The 24740-nt window shown below is 46.4% G+C and overlaps 1 protein-coding gene and 2 non-coding genes across 4 annotated transcripts in view; 2 read left to right on the plus strand and 1 right to left on the minus strand.

The window, feature by feature from the left end:
- Window positions 1–8369: 8369 nt before the first annotated feature.
- Trnar-ccu (transfer RNA arginine (anticodon CCU)) lies at window positions 8370–8442 on the plus strand. The gene has a single exon. It is a non-coding gene; the product is annotated as a tRNA-Arg (tRNA).
- A 910-nt stretch (window positions 8443–9352) lies between these two features.
- On the plus strand, window positions 9353–9425 carry Trnar-ccu (transfer RNA arginine (anticodon CCU)). Its single transcript has one exon. It is a non-coding gene; the product is annotated as a tRNA-Arg (tRNA).
- A 10598-nt stretch (window positions 9426–20023) lies between these two features.
- The window catches only part of LOC127007939 (uncharacterized), a 35879-nt gene continuing 31162 nt past the window's right edge, over window positions 20024–24740 (minus strand). Inside the window, exons 11-15 of one of the 2 annotated variants that reach the window (XM_050879459.1) lie at window positions 24441–24664; window positions 23215–23404; window positions 22616–22699; window positions 22224–22340; window positions 20024–21580 (exon numbers count right to left, since the gene is read on the minus strand). In XM_050879459.1, coding sequence (XP_050735416.1) covers window positions 21480–21580; window positions 22224–22340; window positions 22616–22699; window positions 23215–23404; window positions 24441–24664 — 716 coding nt within the window. In that variant the 3' untranslated portion in view covers window positions 20024–21479. Of the gene's footprint in view, window positions 21581–22223; window positions 22341–22615; window positions 22700–23214; window positions 23408–24440; window positions 24665–24740 lie in introns of both variants that reach the window. The other variant, XM_050879458.1, reaches the window with a different exon arrangement.

Below are 24740 nucleotides of genomic sequence, written 5' to 3' on the forward strand. Positions count from 1 at the left end.
TCTCTCTCTCTCTCTCTCTCTCTCTCTCATTAAGTACACTCAGCCTCGTAAAACAAACGTGTGGCGAATCTTCTTGTCTCTCTCTCCCTCTCAGTCGTAAATGTCTTCTTTACCTCCTCCTCCTCCTCCTCCTCCTCCTCCTCTTCTTTCTGGTCTTCCTCCTCCTCTTAAAAATAACTCCTATGATTTATACTTATTCTCCCTTTGCTGCTTCGGTTCATTATTATTATTATTATTATTATTATTATTAGTATTAGTAGTAGTAGTAGTAGTAGTAGTAGTAGTAGTAGTAGTAGTAGTAGTAGTAGTATTTATCGTAATTACTCTAGTTCTTATTTTTTTATTTCTTTTTATTTCAGTATTTCTAACGAACATTCCAGTGTGTGTGTGTGTGTGTGTGTGTGTGTGTGTGTGTGTGTGTGTGTGTGTGTGCGTCGAGGTGGAAATCCTGACATGGCGGGCGGCTGTGTGTGGGTGTCAGATACCCGCCCACACACACACACACACACACACACATACAGAAACACACACACCTATTTTTCTCTTCAGCTTTCCTCATTTTCCTCCTCCTTTTTTTTTCTTCCCAATCCTTTCTTCCTCTTCCCTGTCTTTCCCCTTTCCTTTCAGTCTCTCTTATTCCCTTATCTTGTCTTCCCTCCACTTTCCTTCCCTTATCTTTCCTCCTCCTCCCTTCCCTCTCCGTGTCTTCCTTTCCTCTCCCTTTCCCTACGCTTCTCTTTCCTTCGCCTCCCTTCAGTTCCCCTCTCCTTCCCTTCCTTCCCCTTCATTCCCTTCCCTTTCTCTCCACTTTCCTTCCTTTATCTTTTCTACTTCTCCCTTCCCTCTCAGTGTCTTCCTTTCCTATCCCTTTCCCTACCCTTCGCTTTCCTTCGCCTCCCCTCCTTCCTTTTCCCTCCCTTCCCTTTCTCTCCTCTTTCTAACGCTTCTCTCCTTTCCCTTCCCATTTTTCCCCTTTCCTTCGCTTATCCTCCCTATACTCCCCTTTCTCCTTACTCCTTTCCTCCCTTCTTTTCCCTCTCTTTCCCTCCCTTCCTTCCCCTCCTCTCCCTCCCCTTTCTCTCCATTTTCTAACGCTCCTCTCTTTTCCCTTCCCATTTCTTCCCTTTCCTTCGCTTATCTTCCCTTTCTCCTCACTCCTTCTCTTCCCTCCCTTTCCCTCACTTCCCTTCCCTTCCCTCCCTTCCTCTCCCCTTCCCCACCCGTCGCTTCCCCTCGCTTCCCCTGGGCTCCCCTCACACAGACACTTCACGCCTCATTTCCCCCGTGGAAGCTGGGCCATAAGTCACCGCGTGGCACTCTCTGGCATCCCTTGGCACTCACTCTAGCCAGGCAATGGGGGGAGATATTTCATGCATTTTTTATTTTTTTATTTTTCAATTTGTCATTTTATTTTTGTATTGATAATTTTTGGTGTGGTGAAGCTGTCTATTGTTTTTTTATTATTTTATTTTCATTGTATTTATTTTTTATGGTTTTGTTATTTCATCGTTCATTACTTTTATTATCTGATGATTTTTTGTGTGTGTTGGTAACTTTTGGTATGGTGAGGATATCAGTGTTATTTTTTTCATTATTTTTATTTACTTATTTCTCTTTCGGTTTGTCTATATTCATTTCTGTATTGGTAACTATATGTTGGAAGGGAGAATCTGCCTCGGTTAGATTATTTTGTTATTTTTCATTTCTATTTTCCTCTCAGTTCGTCATTCTCATATTTGCTTATTTCTCTTTCGGTTTGTCTATATTCATTTCTGTATTGGTAACTATGTATTGGAAGGGAGAATCTGCCTCTGTTAGATTATTTCATTATTATTTATTTCCATTTTCCTCTCAGTTCGTCATTCTCATATTTACATCGATAACTTAGAAGGATGAAGCTGCGTCTATCATTTCTTATTTCTCTCTTATATCTTCCTTCAGTCTGACACCATCATCATCATCCTTCCTTTCTTTCCTCGTAATTCTCCCTCCTCCTTTTCCTCCTAATCTTTTCTTCCCTCTCCCTGTTTTTCCTCCTCCCTTTCCCATCCATACTGTCATCATCATTATAATTACGACACAGCGAAGCAAAAAAAAACAAGCATAAAAAAAAGCAAGATCTATATTTGCAAGGTTGAAAATACCCACACATGCATTAGAGAGAGAGAGAGAGAGAGAGAGAGAAAGGTCCTCCCGTGCCCAATTAGCCAGAGAATGAGGGCGTGGGATGGGGCGTGGCATGGGCGTGGAGAATGAGTGCCCTTCTCCCCTTCCTCTGCCCCTCCCCTCCTCCCCTCCCCTCTCCTCTCCCCTCTTCTCTCCCCTCATTTATCATCCCCTTATCCGCCTCTACCATTCACCTATCTCCCTTATCTACCTCTCCCCTCTTCTCTCTCCCCTTCTCCCCTTCCTCTTCCCCTCTCCTCCTCTCCCCTCTTCCCCTCTCCTCCCTTCCCCTCTCCTCCCTTCCCCTCATTCATCCTCCCCCACCCATCTCCCTTATCTACCTCTTTCCTCTTCCCCTCTTCTCCCTTCCCCTCTCCCTCCCTTCCCCATCCCCTCACTTTTCCTTCTTACCTCTTACTTCCCTTACCTGACTTACCTCCTTCCTCCTCTTTCCTTTCTCTTTCCTCTTCCTCATTTCCCCTTACTTCCCCTTTCCTTTCCTTTCCTTCCCCTCACCTCTTTCTTCCCCATTCCTTCCCCATTCATTCCCCTCATCCCCCTTTCCTTCCCCTAACGCTAATCCCCTTATACCTTCTACCTCCTTATCCCTATACGACCTTCCCCACTCTCCCCTTCCTTCCCCATCCCCCTTCCTTCCCCATCCTAATCCCCTTCCACTCCCCTTTTCCCTATACTTTCTCCCTCCTTATTCTATACTAACTAACCTTACCCTACACTTCTTCCCCTCTCCTCTCCCTCCTCCTCCCCACCCTCCTCCTCCCTCCCTACCCCGTCCCCCCTCATTAATCGGGCTGTCAGTGAGCGTGTGGCATCCGTGGCCGGCGTTCACATGTGTCTGCAACGTGTGTGTGTGTGTGTGTGTGTGTGTGTGTGTGTGTGTGTGTGTGTGTGTGTGTGTGTGTGTTATCATTTGTCATTTACAATTTATTATTTACCATTTATCTTTTATCATTCTCTCTCTCTCTCTCTCTCTCTCTCTCTCTCTCTCTCTCTCTCTCTCTCTCTCTCTCTCTCTCTCTCTCTCTCTCTCTCTCTCTCTCTCTCTCATTCACACCCTTCCCCTTTCCCTTCCTTTCCCTTCTCCCCTTTCACTTCCCCTCTCGTTATGCTGCGGTTGCCCCCTTTGTTCCTGCAAACGAGCCTACCCCCCTTTCTCTCTCTCTCTCTCTCTCTCTCTCTCTCTCTCTCTCTCTCTCTCTCTCTCTCTCTCTCTCTCTCTCTCTCTCTCTCTCTCTCTCTCTCTCTCTGATAAATTCCACCACAAACTAAATGGAAATCTCGTAGCAATTCGCGATTTTTATTATTATTATTATTATTATTATTATTATTATTATTATTATTATTATTATTATTATTATGAAGGGGAGTAGAGGGGAATGGGAAGGGGAAAGGGGAGGGGAAGGGAAGAATGATAGGGATGGGATAACTTACTCTTTTTTTCCTTCCCCTCTCCATTCCTTTGCTCTCTTTTCCCTCTTCTTTTTTTCTCTTTTCCTCCTGTCTTTTTTTCTCTCCGCCATTCTTCTCTCCCCTCCTCTCATTTTTTTCCTCTTCTCTTACGGTACTTTTTCTCCTCAACATTTCTCTTCTCTTTTCTCTTCTCTCTCCTCTCCTTTCCTCTCCTCTTCTTTCCTCCTCTCTTCTCCACCTCCTCTGTTTACCTCCACTTCAATTAACCTCCTCCTCCACCACCACCACCACCACCACCACCACCACCACAACCACCACCACAACCACCACCACAACCACCTCCTCCTCCAATACACAACACCTTATACATCTCATTTTCCTCAATAGTCATCTCTTCCTCCTCCTCCTCCTCCTCCTCCTCCTCTTCCTCCTCCTCCTCTTCCTCCTCCTCCATCAGCGTGTTTGTATCGCTTCTTGGTGGGTGGTCTGTACCCCTCCCCCTTCTCCTTCCTCCTCCTCCTCCTCTTCCTCCTCCTCCTCCTCCTCCGCCTCCTCCTCCTCGCTCCTCTTCCGTGGCAGGTGTGTGTGTGTGTGCATTCGACAAGCACACACACACACACACACACACACACACACACACACACACACACACACACACACACACACACACAATTCTATATTCTACAAAGACTTCCGTTCTTACCCTTCTTTTCCCTTCCCATTCCTCTTCCCTTTCCCGTTCCCCTTCTTCCTTCCCCTTCTTCCTTCTCCTTCCACTTCTCCTTTCCCTTCCCACTACCCCTTCCTTCTACCCCTTTCTTTCTTCCTTTATTCTTTTTACCCATTTCTTTTCTCGTCCTCTTCCTCTTTCTCTTTATCTTCTCCTTTCCTCTTTCTTCTTACTTTTCTACTCATATCCTCTTTCTCCTCTACCCTCCCTCTCTCCCCTTCCTCCCCTTTTCCCCTCCCTTCCTCTCCTCTCACCCCTTCCCTCCCTTCGTCCCATTTCTCATTACTTAAGTACTCCTCTTTCGTTCTCCTTCCTCTTTGCTCTCTTTTCCCTACGACTTCCTTTCCTTCCCATCTTCTTCCTCTTCCTCCCCTTCCCCCTATTCTTCCTTCTTACCCCTTTTCTTCCCTTTCCTTCCTTCCTCTTTACCCTCTCCTCCCTTCCCCTCATTGACCCCGCCACGTGTTAGGTCACAAGGGCGGCCAGACTGACCCTTCCCCTCGTGCCCGCTCTTAGTAAGGGAGGGAAGGCGGCTAAATGGGTGTTGGTATGTGTGTGTAGGCAGGACAACCATTCGTGTTCTGAGCCATTTGTGTTAGTCGTGTTACGAGTGATCGCCCCTTACTTACACTCCCATAGATGATGCTTGTTATTATCCTCCCCGTCATAACCCAGTTTTTCAAAGAGTTAGGTGTATAGGGTCGGTATTGTTCGACGCTCCCTTCTCTTGCATCCATCATTTCTAAAGGCAAAATAAGAGGTCAAACGCGTCTCCATGAGTGTTTGTTTACGTTCGCGGTACAGAGGAAGGGTCAGTCTACCACCAAGGTCCTAAAACTACCCCTGGAAATGCCCGCAAATCCCACGAAACCCTTGTTAAATGTATGTGCATGGGCGTCGGGAGGTTTAAGAATACGGGCCTAGGAGAGACACTAAATGAGTCTGTGTGGGTGGGTGTAGGAAGGACAGTCACTCGTGTTCTGAGGCTTTGTTCCATTCCATTCACTCCTCCTTTCATTCCCTTCTATTCCCCTCCATTCTTTTCCCTCCTTCCTCTTCCCCCCTCTGTGTCCTCAGTTTTCCTCTCCATTCCCCTCTATTCTCCATCCTTTCTCCCTCCCTCTTTCCCCTCTTTTCCCCTTCCTTCCTTTTCCAGTCCATTCCCCTTCAATCCTCTTCCTCCCTTCTCATTCACCTCCTACATTCCTATATATTCTTTCTTCCTCTTCCTCTCCTTCTTTCCCTTCCTTTCCCCGCCTTTCCTCTCTCCCTCCATTCCCCTCCCTCCACTTTCCACTCCCTCCTCTCCCCCTCCCGTGACCTCGCCGGCCGCCAATTGACCCCGCCTTGACCTGTTGTGAGGCGGCCACGATTTATGTTCACGAGGGTCACCGTGGCTACCCTTTGAGGCACCGCGGCGAGGGGAGGAGGGGAGGATGGAGGAGAGGGTAAGGTAAGGTAAGGGGGGGGGGAGGAGGGGAGACTATGGGAAGGGAGAGGAGGAAGGGAGGGGAGAAGAGATGGGGAGGGAGAAGGGAAGGGGGGATGGGGAGAAGGGGAGGTGAGAGGGGAGGAAAAGCTAGTATTGGTTTTAAGGTGTTCATTATTGTTGTTGTTGTTGTTCTTCTTCTTTTTCTTCTTCTTCTTCTTCTTTTTCTTCTTCTTCTTCTTCTTCTTTTTATTATTATTATTAGTAGTAGTAGTAATATATTGATGAGAGAGAGAGAGAGAGAGAGAGAGAGAGAGAGAGAGAGAGAGAGAATATTTACGCACCATTTTAACCTCCACTTCATTTATCCGTAATTAATTTTTTCCCCCTTACCTTTCCTCCCCTTCCCCTCCCCTCCTCTCCCCTCCCCTCCCCTCCCCCCCAACAAATCATGGGGGACAGACGGTCAGCTGCACCTCCTCCTCCCCTCCCCCTCTTCCTCCTCCTCCTCCCTCTGAACTATAACCTGACCCCTCACTTGACCTCCCCCCCTCTATATGACCTTCCCTCCTCCTCCTCCTCCTCCTCCTCCTTCTCCCCCCCCCCCCCCGCTTCCCCTTTGTCCCTTCCCCTCACACCTTGACACTCCTCTCCCTCCTCCCTCCTCCTTCCTCTTCCTCCTCTTCCCCTTCCTCCTCCCGCACGTGACTTAGCATCAGGTATCCTCCTCCTCCTCCTCCACCACCTCTTCCTCCTCTTCTCTTCTTCTTCCTCTTCTTTCTCCTCCTCCTCGTCAGTCCTTCAATCTTTGGTCTTGTTCTTTTTCTTTTTGTTCTCCGTTTTTCTTATTTTCTTTTTTGTCCTTTTTCGTTATTTTCATTTTTTTGTCCTTGTCCTTGTCCTTGTTTTCATTCCTCCTCCTCCTCCTCCTCCTCCTCTTTCTCCTCCTTCCTTTATTTATTTATTTTCATTTGGGAAAGAAAGAGAGGAATGGCCAATAACGAAAGTGAAAAAATAAGGATGATAATGAAGAAATAAATGGAGAAGAAGAGAGAGAGAGAGAGAGAGAGAGAGAGAGAGAGAGAGAGAGAGAGAGAGAGAGAGAGAGAGAGAGAGAAGATCGCATAATGACGTAATCTTCGCACAATGGCCGCCATAAAATTAACAGTAAACGGCAAATTACCTTCAACAATTAGCGCCAAAAAATAGACTTTCAATTAAGAGAGAGAAAAAAAGGTTGAAAATATCGAGAAAAAAGAAAAGAACGTCTATCTCTGAATTCCTATTGGCTCCAGGCGGTGACGTGGCGGCCTGTGATTGGTTGGGAGGAAGTCACGTTAGCCAATCAGGGAGCGGGGATTGTGTGTGTGTGTGTGTGTGTGTGTGTGTGTGTGTGTGTGTGTGTGTTCCGTTCGTAGGTTCGTTGGTTCTCTTTCGCTCCCCGTGCGTGAAGCGAGACGGATTCCAGGGACGAGAGAGAGAGAGAGAGAGAGAGAGAGAGAGAGAGGGGGGACTTGAAACCGAAACTGAAAAAGCAAGAAAGGAAAGGTGAAAGGAGAAAAAGGAGAAAAAAGATGAAATTGATTAGTTGAAAATTGAAATAAAGAAGGACTGACAGATGGAAGAAAGGAAAAATAGGAAGAGAGAATGTATGGTGGAAAGCATGGGAAGAAAGGAAAGATTGAATGAAAGATTGATAGACTGAAGGAAGAAAGGATAGAAAGAAGGAAATGATAGATAGCTTGAAAAATAGATTGAAGGATAGAAAGCGGCTGTAGGATTGATAGATTCTCAAAAAACATTAAAATTGATAATAATTCATAATAAAAAACTTCTAAATATTGAAGATAAACCCTTCCCAATAATGATTTAAAAAAAAAAACATCAATTCTTACATGCAGTGCCCCCCCCCCCAAAAAAAAAATTAACCCCCCCCCCCCCTAGACCCCGCATGCCCCCATGAGTGATACCCCAGCTGCATCTCCCTCATCCCCGCTACCCCCTTCACCTCCACCCCCTCATCACCACTACCCCTTCACTTTTACCCCTTCTTCACTCCCATCCCGTTTACCTCCCATAGTCCCTCTGCCTGCAGTCCTTTATACCCGCGCCTCAGACGGTATCCTCAGACCTATCCCACGGCCAACCTCACGATCTCAGGAAGGGAAATAAAGTAAGAGTTGGGGCATATCCAAAAGGTACGCGTGGCCCTCGGTGCTCATCTCCGTCACATTATATTGGCCGAAGCTGGTCGATGAATGGCTGCCTGGGAAAGAGAAAAGGCTAAAAAGACAAATAAAACGCAAGTAGTGGAAAAATGTGGAAAAGGTAGAGTTAGAGGCATACGTAATAGCTGCACGTGGCCTCACTGCTCACCTCCGTCACATTGGCCAAGGATATATGGGTACTTGAGGAGGATATAGACCAAAAAAATATCAAATTAAACGTACCCTTGAGGATTTTAAGACACGTAGAAGCACATACATCAGAGTTCAATCCCTTACCCACTTCTCCATCCCCTCATCACCCTCACACCACGCCTGGAACACTTAAAAATTATTGATAATATTGAATGAAATACTCTCAACTCGGGGGCGCGAGGCAATGCTACTCGCCCCTGTGGCCCAATGGATAAGGCATTGGCCTCCTAAGCCAAGGATTGTGGGTTCGAGTCCCACCAGGGGTTACCATACCTTTTACACTAAGGGAGAAGGATGTTGAAGCTGTGTTAGTGAAGGAAAGGAGTGAAGGAAGGGAGAGAGAGGTAAGAATAAAGGAGGAATAAGAGGAATAGGGAGAAATAGAGTTAGTTAAGGGGTGGAAGGTGTAAGAGATTGGCTATTATTTTATTTTACGACTACTACTACTACTACTACTTCTATTACTACTATTACTACTACTACCTCTTCTCCGTCTGTGTGTGTGCGTGTGTTTGTGTGTGTGCACCTCTGTTCCAGATGAGTGTGTACGTGTTTCATTTTTCAGTGTACACTTCTTCCTCCGCTCACACACACACACACACACACACACGCCAGCCACCCAGTCAGCCGGCCAGCGCGGGAACATTGATTTCTTGTGTGTGTGTGTGTGTGTGTGTGTGTGTGTCCTTTTACTTATGTTCTTTTTCTCTCCATTTTCTTATATTCTTGTCTCACGTTTCCTCTCGTTTGCTTACTGTTTCTCCTGCCTCCCTTCCTTCCTTATCTTCCTCCTCCTCCTCTTCCTCTTCGCACCGCTGCCAGCCGTTTGCGTTTTCATTAATTTCTCTTCCTATTCCTTCCTTTCCTTTCCTTCCACCTCCTTTTACTCTTTTCCATGAGAGAGAGAGAGAGAGAGAGAGAGAGAGAGAGAGAGAGAGAGAGTGTGTGTGTGTGTGTGTGTGTGTGTGTGTGTGTGTGTGTGTGTGTGTGTATAACAAACATTCCACGGTTACCAGACACCACCAGCCCATAAATCGCGTCTTCAATCCTTCCTAAAAACCTTAAATAACCCTTGCAATAACATAACATCCCTTACAACAACACCCAATAATAAGTCAACGGTTTACTAACGTTTGCGATCTAACTAAACGTTTTTTCTTCCTTGTTATACGCACCGCCCCTGTGGCCTAATGGATAAGGCATTGGCCTCCTAAGCCAGGGATTGGGGGTTCGAGTCCCCCCAGGGGTTACGTGGACACTTTTTTTTTTTTTTTATATTTTGTTTTTTATCTTAAGTTTGTGTTTCAGGGAGGTTAGGTTAGAAGGCACTAGGTAATGGAAACTGAGAAGGAGGATAAATTAGGTGGAGAAGGAAGAAAGCGTTACAAGCTCCTCTGAATAACTGGAGGCGTTTTTTATAGACTCCCATTTTATGTTTGTTCCTATCGGGAAGTTAAATTAGAGGGAAATGAATAGAGAAACGCCAAGAATCGGTAGACATAGGAAGAATGAACGGCGAAAAAGTAATGTTGCGGGCTTTATTTCTTGCGTTTTTCTTTTCTTTATTTTTTTTTGCTTGAGCTGTCTCCTTCTGTGTAAAAAAATAAAGGTTAAGCAAGACAAGTTGATGGAAAATAGTGCGTAGTTTTTTTTTTTACACACGTTTTAAGTTTGTGTTGTAGGGAAGGTTAGGTTAGAAGGAATAAGGTCATGGAGGCTGAGAAGGAGGAGAAATAAGGCAAGGCAGGGAACAATAGGTGAAGTTGTTCTGAATAGGAGAATACAAGTTAGTGAAGCAAAATTGAACCACAGATTTTTATTACAGTGATGGCTTTTTCTTCTTCTTCTTCTTCATAATAATAATAATAATAATAATAATAATAATAATGATAATAGTGGAGACCGAAAATAAAGCAGGACCATTAATCTTCCACGTCTTTCAAGTCCATTACTCTTAAACGAAAGGAAAAAAAGAAAAAAAATAATTATATATATTGCTCTTGTTTCCTCCACTGTTTTCCTCCCTCCCTCTCTCCCTCTCCCTCTCTTTTACCTCCATCTGTGTGGTAAGAAGGTGAAAAATTATGGTCCCAGGTGTGTGTGTGTGTGTGTGTGTGTGTGTGTGGGTGGGTGGGTATAGTGACCAGCAGCGCCGTCGGGGGTGTGGGCATGTGTGTGTGTGTGTGTGTGTGTGTGTGTGTGTGTTGCGGTCGGTCACTTAAGAGGAAAACCAATACTCAGTTCCTTCTTTTGTAATGCCGCTACTACTACTACTACTACTACTACTACTACTACTACTACTACTATTACTATTACTACTACTACTACTACGAGGATAACATAACAATAACAACATCACGCTTTCTAACAAATAAATATCGAGGAAATAAAAAAGAAAAGTTCAGTAGAAAAAAAGGCAGAAAAAATAACACCATCTAATAATAATAATAAAAATAAAAAATAATAATAATAATAATAATAGTTCTTCTCGCTGTTGGTCAAATTGAAAACCTGAACGTAAATTTCACGCTAATTGGACCATTTCCGCCCAGGTAAAGGAGGAGGGTGAAATATAACTCCTCTCCTCCTCCTCCTCCTCCTCCTCCTTTACCAAACCTCTTTCTCTTACCTCTTTACCTCCTCCTCCTCCTTCTCCTTCCCCCCCAAAGCCTCCTCCTCCGTCTTCTCACCTTCCCTTGTCCTCCCTTTTCTCACCTCTCCTCTACCTGGTGAGACACGTGCCAGGTGACCCGCCAGTGGCCCAAAACACTCCACTTTAGAACACCTTGATACGCCCTCACCTCCTCCTCCTCCTCCTCCTCCTGGAACATGTGTTTAGCGGCAGTCTTTGAGGATTAGAAGGAAGGCGAGGAGAATAATGATCATGTGTATTTTATTTATTTTTGTTGTTTTCCTCTCGTAATAATGTTGCGTTTATTTATTTGTTTATTTTGCTTCATTTTTCCGTGTTGATTTGGTGGTGTTTTTTTGTTTTGTTTTGTTTTGATTTCCTTTGTTTAACGGATTGTCTTTTTTTGTTAGTCAGTGTTTGTTTTGTTTATTATGGATTCTGTTTGTCATCATTGCTACTGTTGGTGTCGTAATTGTTTGTGTTGTCTGATACTTTTGAATTTAGGAAAACTTTAATAAGTCGGCATGTACAATTGGTTATCATTTATTTACTACCACTACTATTACTACTACTACTACTACTACTACTACTACTACTACTACTACAGCTTCATCTCCCAGCGTCTCCAATATTTCCTCTCGTATAGTCATCCATTCTAAGTCTTCGTTTTCTCACAGTCATTCACTCCACCTCCGTTCTCTGTTTTTCCTGTGTGTGTGTGTGTGTGTGTGTGTGTGTGTGTGTGTGTGTGTGTGTGTGTGTACCTACTTGTATTTACCTATTTGTAGTATACAGGACCTGAGCTCAACCTTGGTCAGTCCTGTCTCCCAATCTATTTTTGTCTAGCTTGTCCTTCCTTTTATGGACACTGCCCGCTTCAATAATAATGTCTTTGCTAAGTCCATTCCATGTACCCACGCTCCTGTATGGAAAACTGAACTTCTTTAGATATTTCAAACAAGTCCCCTCTCTCAATTTCTTAATATGTCTGTCCTCTTAATTGCCTCCTCCTTTAAATCTCGATTAAATCATTTCAATCCAATTCCATTCCACTCATATTCCTGTACGACGGACGCTACCAGGTGTGTGTGTGTGTGTGTGTGTGTGTGTGTGTGTGTGTCGGCTTAATGATGAGCTCAGGGAAGATGAATGCGAGGTGGTTTGTCTCTACCAAGTGTCGTCAACCCACCATGACGTAACGTATGTCAGATAGCAACTAAGGATGTGTGTGTGTGTGTGTGTGTGTGTGTGTGTGCAGTGCAGCCACATCACCCTCACTGTGGTCCGTTTTGGCTAGACTTCGACAGAGCCTCATAAACACCCACGAACACACATACACACACACACACACACGAAGGTAGCTGCTCCATACGCTAACCTTTCTCTCTTGTGCGTGTGTGTGTGTGTGTGTGTGTGTGTACTACTAGACCGATGACTAGTACTGAAGGGAGAAGAATCGTGTGAAAATGGGAGAAAAGGAGGAGGAGGAGAGGAGGGAGGAGTAAGGGAAGATAGGTAAAGTACTGATCTCATAACCTACTCACCCCCCATCCTCCTCCTCCTTTCTTCCTCCTCCTCCTCCTCCTCCTCCTCCTCCTCATGTCTCTCCTCATCATACACTCAGCGAAAATGAAGAAATTAAGACGTACTAAGAGAGAGAGAGAGAGAGAGAGAGAGAGAGAGAGAGAGAGAGAGAGAGAGAGAGAGAGAGAGAGAGACAGCTGTCCACCTTTTCATAATATCAATTTCCCATTTTTATTCACATTTCATTATATTTCTTTCTCCTCACTTCTCTCTTCCCCCATTTATCAATTTTCCTCTCCACTTCTTTCTTTCGTTCGTGGCTTGGAAGATGAGGAACAAGTAAGAGATGTGGTAAATGGGGGAATAGGGAGAAGGGAGATTAAATTGCAGCATATGATAACTCCTTTTTTCTCCCTCCCTCTCTCCCTCTCCCTTCCTCTCTCCCTCCTCTCTCTCCCTCTTACCTCACCTCACCTCCCTTCTCTCCATCTCTCCTCCCTGTCTCCCTCCTTCCCTCTCCTCCGTTCCTCCTCCTCCTCCTCCTCGTCCTCTCACTCCAACCAACACACACACACACACACACACACACAGAGACACGTGTACACACCACCACCACCACAACCACCACTACCTCTGCTGCTAACCCCCCTCCACTTGCACCCCCCCTTCTCTCCCCTCCTTCCCCTCCCTCCCCCCCCCCGCCCCCCCTCTAATATAACCACATCCGGCGTGGCCTCGTCTGCCCGAGTGGACTTTATTGCCTACAGTGCCAACAGCGAGGCATAAGGGGCGGTGTTGAGGTGGTGGTGGTGATGGTGGTGGTGGTGGTGGTGTTACGGCTGGGTGGCTAAGAGGAGGAGGAGGAGGAGGAGGAGGAGGAGGTGATGGTGTTGGAGGTGGAGGAGGAGGTAGGAAGGAGGTATAGGAAGAGGAGATGGAGGAAGGAAGGGAGGATTAGGAAGGAGAGGAATAGGAGAAGGAAGAATAGGTCTCTCCGTGTGTGTATGTGTGTGTGTGTGTGTGTGTGTGTGTGTGTGTGTGTGTGTGTGTGTGCTTAAGAGTGCAATCACCAGAGCGATACCTATAAAGAGAGAGAGAGAGAGAGAGAGAGAGAGAGAGATTTGTTTACCTGAGTGGGCGGACAGGTGGAAGAAGTAGCGTTAGTTTGTCCGTTTGTTTATTTTTTGTTTGTTTGTTTATGGACACAGCTGATTGTGCCCTTGGGGGAGAGAGAGAGAGAGAGAGAGGAAAATATGGAAGATCGGAGGGAAAAGAAAGAAAGTAAGAAATGTGAGACAAAGAAAGAGGGAAGGAAAGTTTGGAGGAGAAAAAGAAAGAGGAAGAAAGCAAGGTAGGATGTTGAGGAGAAAGTGAAGGAAGAAGAGAAACCAGGAGAGAAGAAGAAAGTAGGATGTGGAAGAGGAGGAGGAGGAGGAGCAAGAGGAGGAGGAGGAGGAAGTGGAGAATTGAAAAAAAAATAGGTGAAGAAAAAAGAAAAGGAAAGGAATCAGAAAGAATGATGGAAAGGAAAATACGAAAGGAGTAGGAGGAGGAAGAAGAGGAAGAGGAGGAGGAGGAGGGTAGAGAAAGGCTGATAAATAGGGAGACAAGAAAGCAAGTAGCAGTAGTAGTAGTAGAAGTAGTAGTAGGTAGAAATATAGATAGATAGATAGATAGAGGTAGAGAGATAAATAGGTTAGTAATAGACAGATTGATAGAAAGGGAGAGAATAGGGATAGGTGAGAAGGCAAGGTAAAGGGGGGGGGGGGAGGGGGGCGGGGGAGAGCTCATACCTGTAAACACCTTGTCCTTATGTTGTTCTGCTGGCAATGCTTCGTCTTGTCTCGACTTTCGCGTGTGTCGTAAGCCTGACTGTCACCTCCACCACCAACTCCTCCACCAACTCCACTTTCAACAACTCCTCCACTTCCAACTCCACCATCAACTCCACCCATAATACTAACACCTCCCCTCTGCTCTCTCTGTCTTTCTCTCTTCTATTATTTGTCTCCCTCTCATTCGTTTCCTCCCTATTCAACACCACAACCACCATCAACTCCACTTCCACAATCTACTCCACCCATATACTAACTAACTCCACTTTCCTCTCTCTGTCTTTCTTCTCATTTTTCTCTCATTTGTTACCTCCCTATTCAACACCAACACCACCACCTCCACCTCCTCCACCACCAACTCCACCCATATACTAACTCCACCACTCACTCCTCTCTCTCTCTGTCTTTCTCTCCTCTCTTATTTCTCTCATTCGTTCCCTCCCTATTCACCACCACCACCACCTCCCATCACCTATAAACTCCACCACCCTATCTTTCTCTCTTTCTCTTCCTCTCTTTCTCATTCTCTTATTCATACTTATTCTTTTTCTTTCCCCTCCTCCTCTTCCTCTTCTTCCTCTTCCTCATTCGCTAAATTCCAGTCATTTTTTTGCTTCATTTTTTCTTCCCGTTTTTTTCTGTTATCCATTATTATTTATTCTTCTTCATTACGTTATTCTCTGTTATCACCTTTTCTCCACTTCCTCCTTCTCCTCTTCTTCTTTCCCATGTTACGTAAGTTTTGCCTTTTCCTCTATTTCTTCCGCATAGCTCCTCCGTTTTCTTTGAGTCTCTTCTCCTATTCCTGTTTGTTTCTATGAGGGACTTAAGCATTATGTCCTCCTCCTCGTCCTTGTCCTACTCCTCCTACTCTTCCATCAGTCTTCTTTCCTTATTCCCTTATGTCTTTACTTTTTTTATAATTGTTTTACCTAGAAATATGGAGTACTATGTGTGTGTGTGTGTGTGTGTGTGTGTTCTCCCTATTGCTAACTGATGGAGATATAGGTCAGGAAAGATTATCACGTTGACAAGAGATAGGCTGATGTTTATGCATGTTGGTGGCGGTGGCGATGGTGGTGCCTGTAATGGTTATAATAGTGGTAGTGGTGGTGGTGGTAGTGGTGATCGGGGTGGTGTTGGTAACGTGTCACGGGCGTGTCACGGTGTGTGTGCCGCAGCGCCGTGCCGCCCGCGTGCCCACTGCCCAGAGTGCGTTCAGGGGCTCTTCGCTATAAGAACACATGAAGTCTGCAGTATGCCAGGAGGGAGAGACCAGGGGAAGAAGGGAAGGGGAGCGTGGGAGGGAGAGAGGGAAGGGGCAGGGGGAGGAGGGGAGGCAGAACTCTATAAGATGAATGGCGAGGAAAGAAAGGGCGATGGATGGATGGAGTCTCGGGCGCTGACTCACGTGTCGCCCGTACGTCTGTGGTGCCACCGCCACCGCCGCCGCAGCAGTGCCAGCAGCGGCAGCGTCCCGGGTGGCACCCCCTCCCCCCCAGTGCCGCCGCGTACCGGCAGGGCGTGGCGGGTGTACAGTACTCCGGCCGCGGCGGGTTCCAGGGGCCGCCACGCCGCCACGTCAGGCCGCCGCCGCCGTGTCCTGGGGGCGCCCCGGCGTGCCTCGTCATGCCACCGGCGGCTTGTGGGGCGGAGGTCAGCGGCGGCGCCCTCCTGACCTTGATCCGGGGGCCGAGCGGCGGGGAATATGGCGGCGGTAAAGGCCACGCAGCACCCGCCGCCGCCAGTACATGTACTCTTCATCCCCTACGCGACAGGACAACATAAGGCGCCGTTGCTGCCCAGAAGTACTCTGACCTCAATCTCCGGAGTACTCTTCGTCCCCAGGAGCCGCGGCGAGGGCTGGCGCCGCGCGGGGAGGGGGCCGGATGGGGGGGGGACGCGAGGGAGATGAGGGGGCGGGAGGGACGCTGCCGCCACACCACCATCGCCACCAACAGTACGCAAGCTTACGCACACACACGCCCGTGATGCTGATAGCAGCCGCGTGAGGGGGATGAAAGTACTCGCTTCTACCTAGCAGAGAGCGACAACGGCCTGTGTGTGTGTGTGTGTGTGTGTGTGTGTCAGAGAGAGAGAGAGAGAGAGAGAGAGAGAGAGAGAGAGAGAGAGAGAGTTACGTAACGAGACGGCGCAGGAATGTATGGGAGAGAGAGGGAGGGAGGAAGACACGGCGGAGAGGAGAGGATAGGAGGAGGAGGAGGAGGAGGAGAAGCGACAGAGAGAAGAGAGAGAGGGAGGGAGGCAGAATAGGTTGACGCGCGAGACCCACACACACGCATGGAGCAAGAGAGAGGAGGAGGAGGACCGAGGGTGGAAGAGTAGGAGAAAGACGAGGAGGAGGAGGAGGAGGACCTATGGATGGGGAGAGAGTACTGTGGGATAAAGCAGTAGTGGACAGGGGTGAGGAGAGAAAGGACTGGGTCCGTCAACCCACCCAGGCGACAGAAGCTCATAACCCGAGGGAACACACCGTCTACCTATTCCCTACGCTCTAACCCCCCAGCCAGCCACCAGGGAACACCACAGGGGGGTAGATCGATGTTGTAATCTCCCTTTTCTCCCTTATGTAACCTCCCTTGATGCCCAAAATCTCCCAGTACATAGTTATGGATCCCCTGTACAAGATCCGATCCTTCAAAAATAGGGAGAAATGGGTTTGTGGGAGATAGGTAGTGTTTTGAAGGTGTGTTCGTGCGTGAGTGTGTGAGAGAGTACTCTGTGACCTGTGGGGAGGGAGGGAGAGAAAATGGGGGAGATAGATGCTAAAACTCCCTTGGATTACATATGTTTCCCTCCTTTCTCCCTTTCTCTCCCTATTTCCTCCCTCCACACAGCATCAGACAGAGAGAAGAGGAGGAAAGGAGAGAAAGGAAGTAGAAAAAGACAAACAAGGGGAAAGTTAAAACCGTGAAAACCTCAGTGGAGACGAAAAGCAGGAAAGGAAAGGAGGAGAGGGAGGGGGAGAAGGAGTGAGGGGGGAGGATGACAACAGTGAAGGAGATGGACAGATGCTAAATTCCCCCTTTGCACACCTTTCTCTCCCTTTTCTCCCTCATCCACACCCTCCCTGACCCCACCCCCACCCTCCACCACACTCACGAACACAAGCAACCAGTAGGAAGGTCAAGTAACGAAGGGAAATGAAGGAAAATGCGATAAATGAGGAAAAAGGAAAATCGTCACCTAACCTCTGCCAACTAGTGTGTACCTACGATCTTAGGGTTACCACGCCCCCATGTCTCTCACAGGGGGAGGAGAGACCCAGGGGTAGGGAGGGCACGTATAGGGAGGAGCAAGGGAGGGCAGAGAGGGAGGCATTGAGAGAGGGAGGAAGCGGGGTAGAGAGGGAGGGAAGGAAGGAGAAGGGAGGGAGGTGTACTGGTTATGTAACAGCTTGGAGGGAGAGAGAGAGAACGGAGATAGGGGCTGATAGGGAGATGAGGGCATGAGAAAAGGGAGACAAGAAGGAGGTAGAGGAGGGAAGGAGAAGATTAGAGATAAGGAAAAGGGAGAGAAAGAGGAAGAGGAGTAGAAGATAAGGAAGATAAGGAGAGAAACAGAATAGGTAGAAGGGAGGAAGAGGGAGAGAGAGAGAGGGGTAGGAGGGAAGGGAGAGGAGGGAGACAGAGGATATATATGGGTAGGAGAGAGAGAGAGAGAGAGAGAGAGAGAGAGAGAGAGAGAGAGAGAGAGAGAGAGAGAGAGAGAGAGAGAGAGAGAGAGAGAGAGAAGGGAGAGAAGGGAGAGAAAGTAGGTAAGGGGGGAATAGGTATATAGTAGGAAAGAAAGAGCCTATGCTTAAGCAGGGAAGTATAAGTGAATGGAACCAGACGAAGGAAGAAAAGGAGGAAGGAAGGACGAGGAGGGGGAGAGAAGGAGAGAAAATAGGGAGGGAGGGAGCAGGCGGAGGGAGAGAAAGATGTTACAGGATCTAATACCCCTTCAAATGAGCTTAGGGGAGACCAGAGGGATGAGATACAGTATTCAGGGGACTTAATGACTTCGAGGGAATTATAATGAGGTCCTAATTAGGTTGTTAGTGACGTATGGAAGGACTTAGAGGCTTGTGAAGAAGAGATAGAGGCGAGAAGAGGTAATGGGGTCCACGTGTCTCCTCCTCCTCCTCCTCCTCCTCCTCCTCGTCGTCGTTTACCCCCCTCGAACACAGGGTACAAACCTATTCCCCTCCTCCTCCTCTTCCTCCTCCTCCTCCTCCTCCTCCTCTTCCTGCTCCTCCTCTTCTTTTTCCTCCTCCTCGTTGCCGATTCTCGCCTTCGTTTCCTATTTTTCAGAGAGAGAGAGAGAGAGAGAGAGAGAGAGAGAGAGAGAGAGAGAGAGAGGTTATGTAACTACAGATTTTGAGGGTTCATTGACTCCTGTAACTACTACTACTACTACTACTACTACTACTACTACTACTACTACTACTACTACTACTACTACTACTGACCCTCTTCTCTCTCCCTCAGGTAAGGCGAGGACAAGGACGAGGACGAGGACGAGGAGACGTGAGTGTTAATGTGAGTCAGAGGAGGAGGAGGAGGAGGAGGAGGACTGATATACCGTTGTTCTCCTTTTCCTCTTTTTCCTCTTCTTCCTCCCACTCTATTTTCTTTTTCTTTTTTTATCTCCTCAAACTCCTCTTTTTCATTCCTCTTATTTTTACTCTTCCTTCTCCTCCTTCCAACTCAAGAACTAAAATAACCAACTCAATAACTAGAAATAACGGTTGACCCATTCAGTCGAGTCGATGTAACACAGACATTGGAAGGAGTTTCTTTTCAAACCGAGTCATCCGCCACTGGAACAATCTTCCCTCAGAAGTAGTAAATGCGAATACCATCAACTCCTTCAAATATAGACTCGACCGTCATTTCGCTGCGTCGGGAGTAAACTGAATATCGAGGTGCTTTCATCTGCTCCTCAAACCCCAAGTGGCTGTCGAGCAGATTAAATCACCAAAGCGGGCGACCTCGTAATGGGCTAATAGGCTTTCTGTTGCCTGCATTTCCATGTTTCCATGTTTCCTCCTTTGTTTTAATATTTTCCTTCTACAGTTATTATATTTTTTCATGCTTTTAATTAGGTTGCGAGGAAAAAATAATAACAATTGCATCATTATCAGTCATCCCATTTTTATTTAATCTATACAGTCGTGACAAATTATCACTATTACTGTTTTTATCATTAATTATCCACATGTTTTACTTATCATGTACTCAATATCACTCACTCACTCACTCGCTCACTCACTCAGGGAACCAGGAACCAGCCCAAGTTTGTTTGATTTCTCTTTCACTTGTAAGTTACTGTTTGCCTTGTTTATATTTTCATTTATTTTATTTTTATTTACTCGTGTTGTTTTGAACATTGCCCTCAGCACTATCTTTTTTTTTTGTTTCGTTTTTCCAAACTTCAATCGTCATTATTATTATTATTATTATTATTATTATTATTATTATTGTTATTGTTATTGTTATTATTATCATTATTATTATTATTATTATTATTATTATTATTATTATTATTATTATTATTATTATCTGCTGAATGTGTTAACTCGGCTCTCTCTTATTGTTGCTGTTGCTGCTGTTGTTGTTGTTGATGTTGTTGTTGTTGTTGTTCTTCTTCTTCTTCCTCTTTTTCTTCTTCTCATTATTATTATTATTATTATTATCATTATTCATCCCTTTGGAATATCTTGCCACTTTTCTCTTTTCAATTCATTCTTCTTTTTTGCTTTTTTTTTTTTTCTCTGAGCTCTTTTATGTTCTCTCGTCCAACACTTCTTTCTGAAATCACTGTGTTCAGATGAATCACACACACACACACACACACACACACACACACACACACACACACACACACACACACACACACACACACACACACACACACACACACACACACACACACACATGTATCCTACAGCCCAGGCACTTGGTTCTGCTCAGGTAACTTGTCTTAATTAGCCACGTGACACGCCTAGTAATGATATATATACCTGTTTAGCGCATCACTGTGAAAGTTCTCTCACTATTTCCTTCATTGTAAGCCTCAGAGGGGGAAAATATAGGTTTGTATTATTGAGGTTCGATTCATAAAACAAACAGGGTGATTGAGGGAGGGAAATAAGATCAACGTATACATAAATATTTACAAAACATAAAAAAAGGTACCTAAAAGAGATGCCTCGTGTTCTTTATAAGCTTCGTAAAGATAAAAATGGGTTTGTATTATTGAGGTTCGATCATAAAAGAAACACGGTGATTGAGGGAACGAAATAAGATCAACGTATACATAAATATTTACAAAACATAAAAAAAGTACCAAAAAGAGATGCTCTGTGTTCTTTATAAGCCTCGTATAGATAAAAATGGGTTTGTATTATTGAGATTCTATAAAAACAGGGCGATAGAGAGAACGGGATAAAATTAACGTATACATAACTATTTACAAATCATCAAAAGATACTTAAAAAATGTTTTGTGTTCTTACTTCTAAACGAAAGACACAGTGATGAAGAGCAAGGAATATAAAACACACACACCTCATTTCCTCTTAAACCACTAAAACAAAGGTACGAATGAGCTCTCCCTCTCTTCGTAGGTCCTCGTGAACGAACACACAACTTTGTCTTTCACTGTGGCCTTGTCTCGCGGTCTCTCGGGCCTCGAACACACACTAACACGCTAAACAACGAAGGTAGAAAAGAGTTCATCTCACACTGCATAGCCTGAAGACTACATACACGAGTTACCCATAGAGGAGACCAACACCGAGTCATTTTCTGTGGTATTATCTCGATCTCATGTTATCTAGCGACCTCACAAACGCTAAACGAATTGTAAAAAGTGAGTTTTTCCCTTCTTACACAACCCCGAGATCAAAAGACATGAGTTCCCCTTAAAATACAACACCGGAGGGACACTTTCTACGGTATTCTCTCCGTCTCGTGGTCTTCTAAGCCTCAAAAACCCGCTAAACACACTAATCAGAGGTCCCGGCGATGTTAGCAGCAATAATAGTGCGTCTGTCCCTTCGTATACAACCTCGAAATGAAAACACACGAGTTACCCTTAAAATACAACACCGGCACGACACTTCAAACACTGTTACCTCCGTCTCGTGGTCTTTAAGCCTCAAAAAAACCTGCTAAACACGCTAAATAGAAGTCCCGGCGGTGGTAGCAGTGGGAATACTGCGTCAAAGTATTTAGGTTACGCCCCTATATACTTCGATAGCGTGTAGGCCTTTCGCAATACGTCCCCGTTCTCTGTGACGAGGGCTAGGTGGGGGATAAGAGGGGGGACTGAAGCACGTGCAGGACCCCGTTGGAGGCTGTGATGTCTGCGTAGGTGATGAGGACGCCGTTGACTCTGATGATGTCTGTGAGGAAGAGGCGAAGGGAAGAGCAGTGTGATAATAGGTAACATGCAGACGCTTGGTAACTTCGATAATAAGAAGATGAAGAAGTCGAGAGAATGGATGAGGTAAAATAGGGAGAATGTTGTCTTTTAAGTATAAGAAAAGAGAATGGATGACCGAGAGAATGAGAGATAGAAGGAGAGAGAGCGGATGAGGTTATAAGAGGAGTGATAGGGTATATACGTATTGCAGAAATAGGAAGGAAGGAGATGAAGGAGAGAGGAAGAATAGGTAATGTGAGGAAAGGAGGAATGATCTACCTACGAAATGGATGAAATGAAGGAAGGAGAATAAAAAAACAAAAAGAAATAGGTAATGTTGAAGAAATCTGAGAACAGTATCGCAGAACTCTCTCACACACTCACCGTTGCCAGATTGTCGTACTCAGAGCATAGTAGTATTTACCGGTTTCTGACGCCTAACTATTGCCAAGAAACATCAGGATCTAACTCTTTTAACGATAACTATAAATGAGTTTCGTTGTTGGAGCCCAGAAGACAGTTTTGGGGTAGGAAGTCGGGAAATATAAGCGGCTGAGTACGACAATATGGCAAAGATGCTCTCACTATCTACCTATCTATCCATTTATCTATTACTCTCTCACCTTGGGCCGGGGAGGTGGAGGTGTAGAGAGACTGGTTGGAGGTGGAGATGAGCGGCCAGGTGTTGGAGAAGCCGGAGGTATACCACGCGTCCTCCACCACGTGCGCCCTCATCCAGGCTGGCGGAGGAGGAGGAGGTGGAGTGAGGAGGTGGAGGAGGAGTAATAGACGAGGTGGAGAAGTTGAGTAGAAGGTTGGGAAGTGCTTGAGAGTAGATACAGGAGTGAAGGAAGAGGTAGAGGAGTAATGAGGAGGAGGAGGAGGAAGAGTGGGTCAGGGGAGGTGGAGGAAGAGGAGGAGGAGTGAGAAGTGTGGAGGAGGAGTAGAAATAAGGAAGTAGTGGAATAAAAACTATCCCACTACTACTACTACTACTACTACGACTACGACTCACCCTCCAGGTCGTCGGGGTCGCGGGGAATGGTGGCGTTCTTAAGGGCACCGTCGGAGGGCGCGAAGAGGGTGAAGGGGCCGGAACCTGGAGAGAGAGAGAGAGAGAGAGAGAGAGAGAGAGAGAGAGAGAGAGAGAGAGAGAGAGAGAGAGAGGGGGGGGGGGGGAGAAGAAAGATTGTATTAATATCTAACTTAGGAGAGAAGATACATAAAGGAGAGGTCGTTAGGTAAGGTAAAGATTAAACTAAGGTAGGAACAGGTAGAAATCGAAGACACTTTACAATACAAAGCTTACCCACAACTATCTGACCTCACCTTTCTTACTCTCTTACCTTTCTTACTATCTTACTTTTCTATCTCACCTTTCTTATCTTCCTTACCTGACAGAACACTTTACCTTTCCCTAACTTACCTGAGAGAACGCCTAACTTACCTAAGATAACACCTTACCATACCTTACCTAACTTACCTATGAGAACAACCTTACCTTACTTACCGTACTTTAACTTACACCTTACCTTACCTTACACTTTACCTTTCCCGATCTTATAACTTCCCTACTTTCCCTTCCCTTCCCTTCTCTTCCCTTCCCCATCTTACCTGAGAGGAGGCGGAGGAGGGCCGGGCTCTGGGCGAGGAGACCCGTGAACGCCGTGAGTATGGGCGAGAGGGCGAGCGTGGCGGGCAGGTCTCCGTAGGGCGGGTACAGAACGCGGTCAAGCACGTGGATCACACCGTTGCTCGCGCGCTGGTCCAGGGCCGTCACCACGCTGCCTCCCGCCACCCACCGCTGCTGAAGGAGTCAAGGGACGGGGGGAAAGGAAGGGGAAGGTTGAGGAATGAGGAGGACAGGAGGAAGGGGGGAAGAAGAGCGCATAAGGAAGGACGAGGAGATATAGTCGCAAAAATGGTATGGGTAAGATTGAGAAAAGAGAAGAACGAAGGAAGGGAGCAGAAAGAGGGAAGTTAAGGAAAGAGGGAAAGAGAGAAGGACGGAAGGAAAATGTGAAGGAAAAAGCAGAAGGGATAGGTATGAAAAAAAAAGTGTCAAAAATGTTAGAGGGAAGGGAGTATATATAGGAGGAAGGAAGCAGAGTGTTAAGGGAAAGGCAGAGTATAGGTAACGGGGGTAAAGGGAGGGCGAAGAAGGGAAAGGGATTTAGGAGAAGAGGGAAGAAAGGGAAAAAGGTCAGGTAGGGTTTTTAAATTGCCTGTCTGTCTTGCTTTCTGTCTATCTGTCTGCCAGTCTCTTCTTACCGTCAGCTTATCTTTTTCTTATTCTTATTTATACATTTATTCTGCCTTTTTTCTGTTTCTTCGTTTATTATATTTCGATTTCTCATCAAACTCATTTCCTCTCTCATTCACTCCTCCATCTCACTTACACCCATATCTTGTCTCTCACACCCATATCCTCCCTTTCTTACACACCCATATCCTCTCTCCCTCACACCCGTATCGTTCCTCTCACTCCCATATCCTCCCGCTCTTACACACCCATATCCTCTCTCCCTCACACCCATATCCTTCCTCTCACTCCCATATCCTCCCTTTCTTACACACCCATATCCTCTCTCCCTCACACCCATACCCTTCCTCTCACTCCTATATCCTCCCTCTCACACCCTTACCTTCTCTCCTCACACGCAAATCCACACACCCATATCATCCTCCCCCATTCCCCCGTTCACCATTTCCTCATCCATTCCCCGTTCCACTCTTTTTCCCACCCATTCTGTCACACCCATATCCCCACATACCCATATCCTCACCCATTCCCTCTCATACCTATTCCCCCATACCCATTCCCTCACCCCATCCCTCACCGCGGCGGGACCATCCGTGTAGTAGGACATGAGGATGGCGTGTCCTGCGTGGAGGGTCGGGATGCGGAGGCCGTGGCTGAAGGAGGCGTGGCTGAGGCGGCCCGGGGCGAGGTGGTAGGAGACGAGGCGCCGCAGGAAGGGCCTCTGGGACACCACCTGGCGAAGGACGTCTCGGGGTATGGCGCTGAGGGCCTCGTCGGTGGGGGCAAACACGGTCCAGGGCCCTAGGGTGAGAAATAGATAGATAGATAGATAGATGAAAAGAGAGATAGAGAGGTAGGTAGGTAAGCGGATATAATA

This window comes from Eriocheir sinensis, chromosome 36 (assembly GCF_024679095.1).
Source record: "Eriocheir sinensis breed Jianghai 21 chromosome 36, ASM2467909v1, whole genome shotgun sequence".
NCBI classification, from domain to species: domain Eukaryota; kingdom Metazoa; phylum Arthropoda; class Malacostraca; order Decapoda; family Varunidae; genus Eriocheir; species Eriocheir sinensis.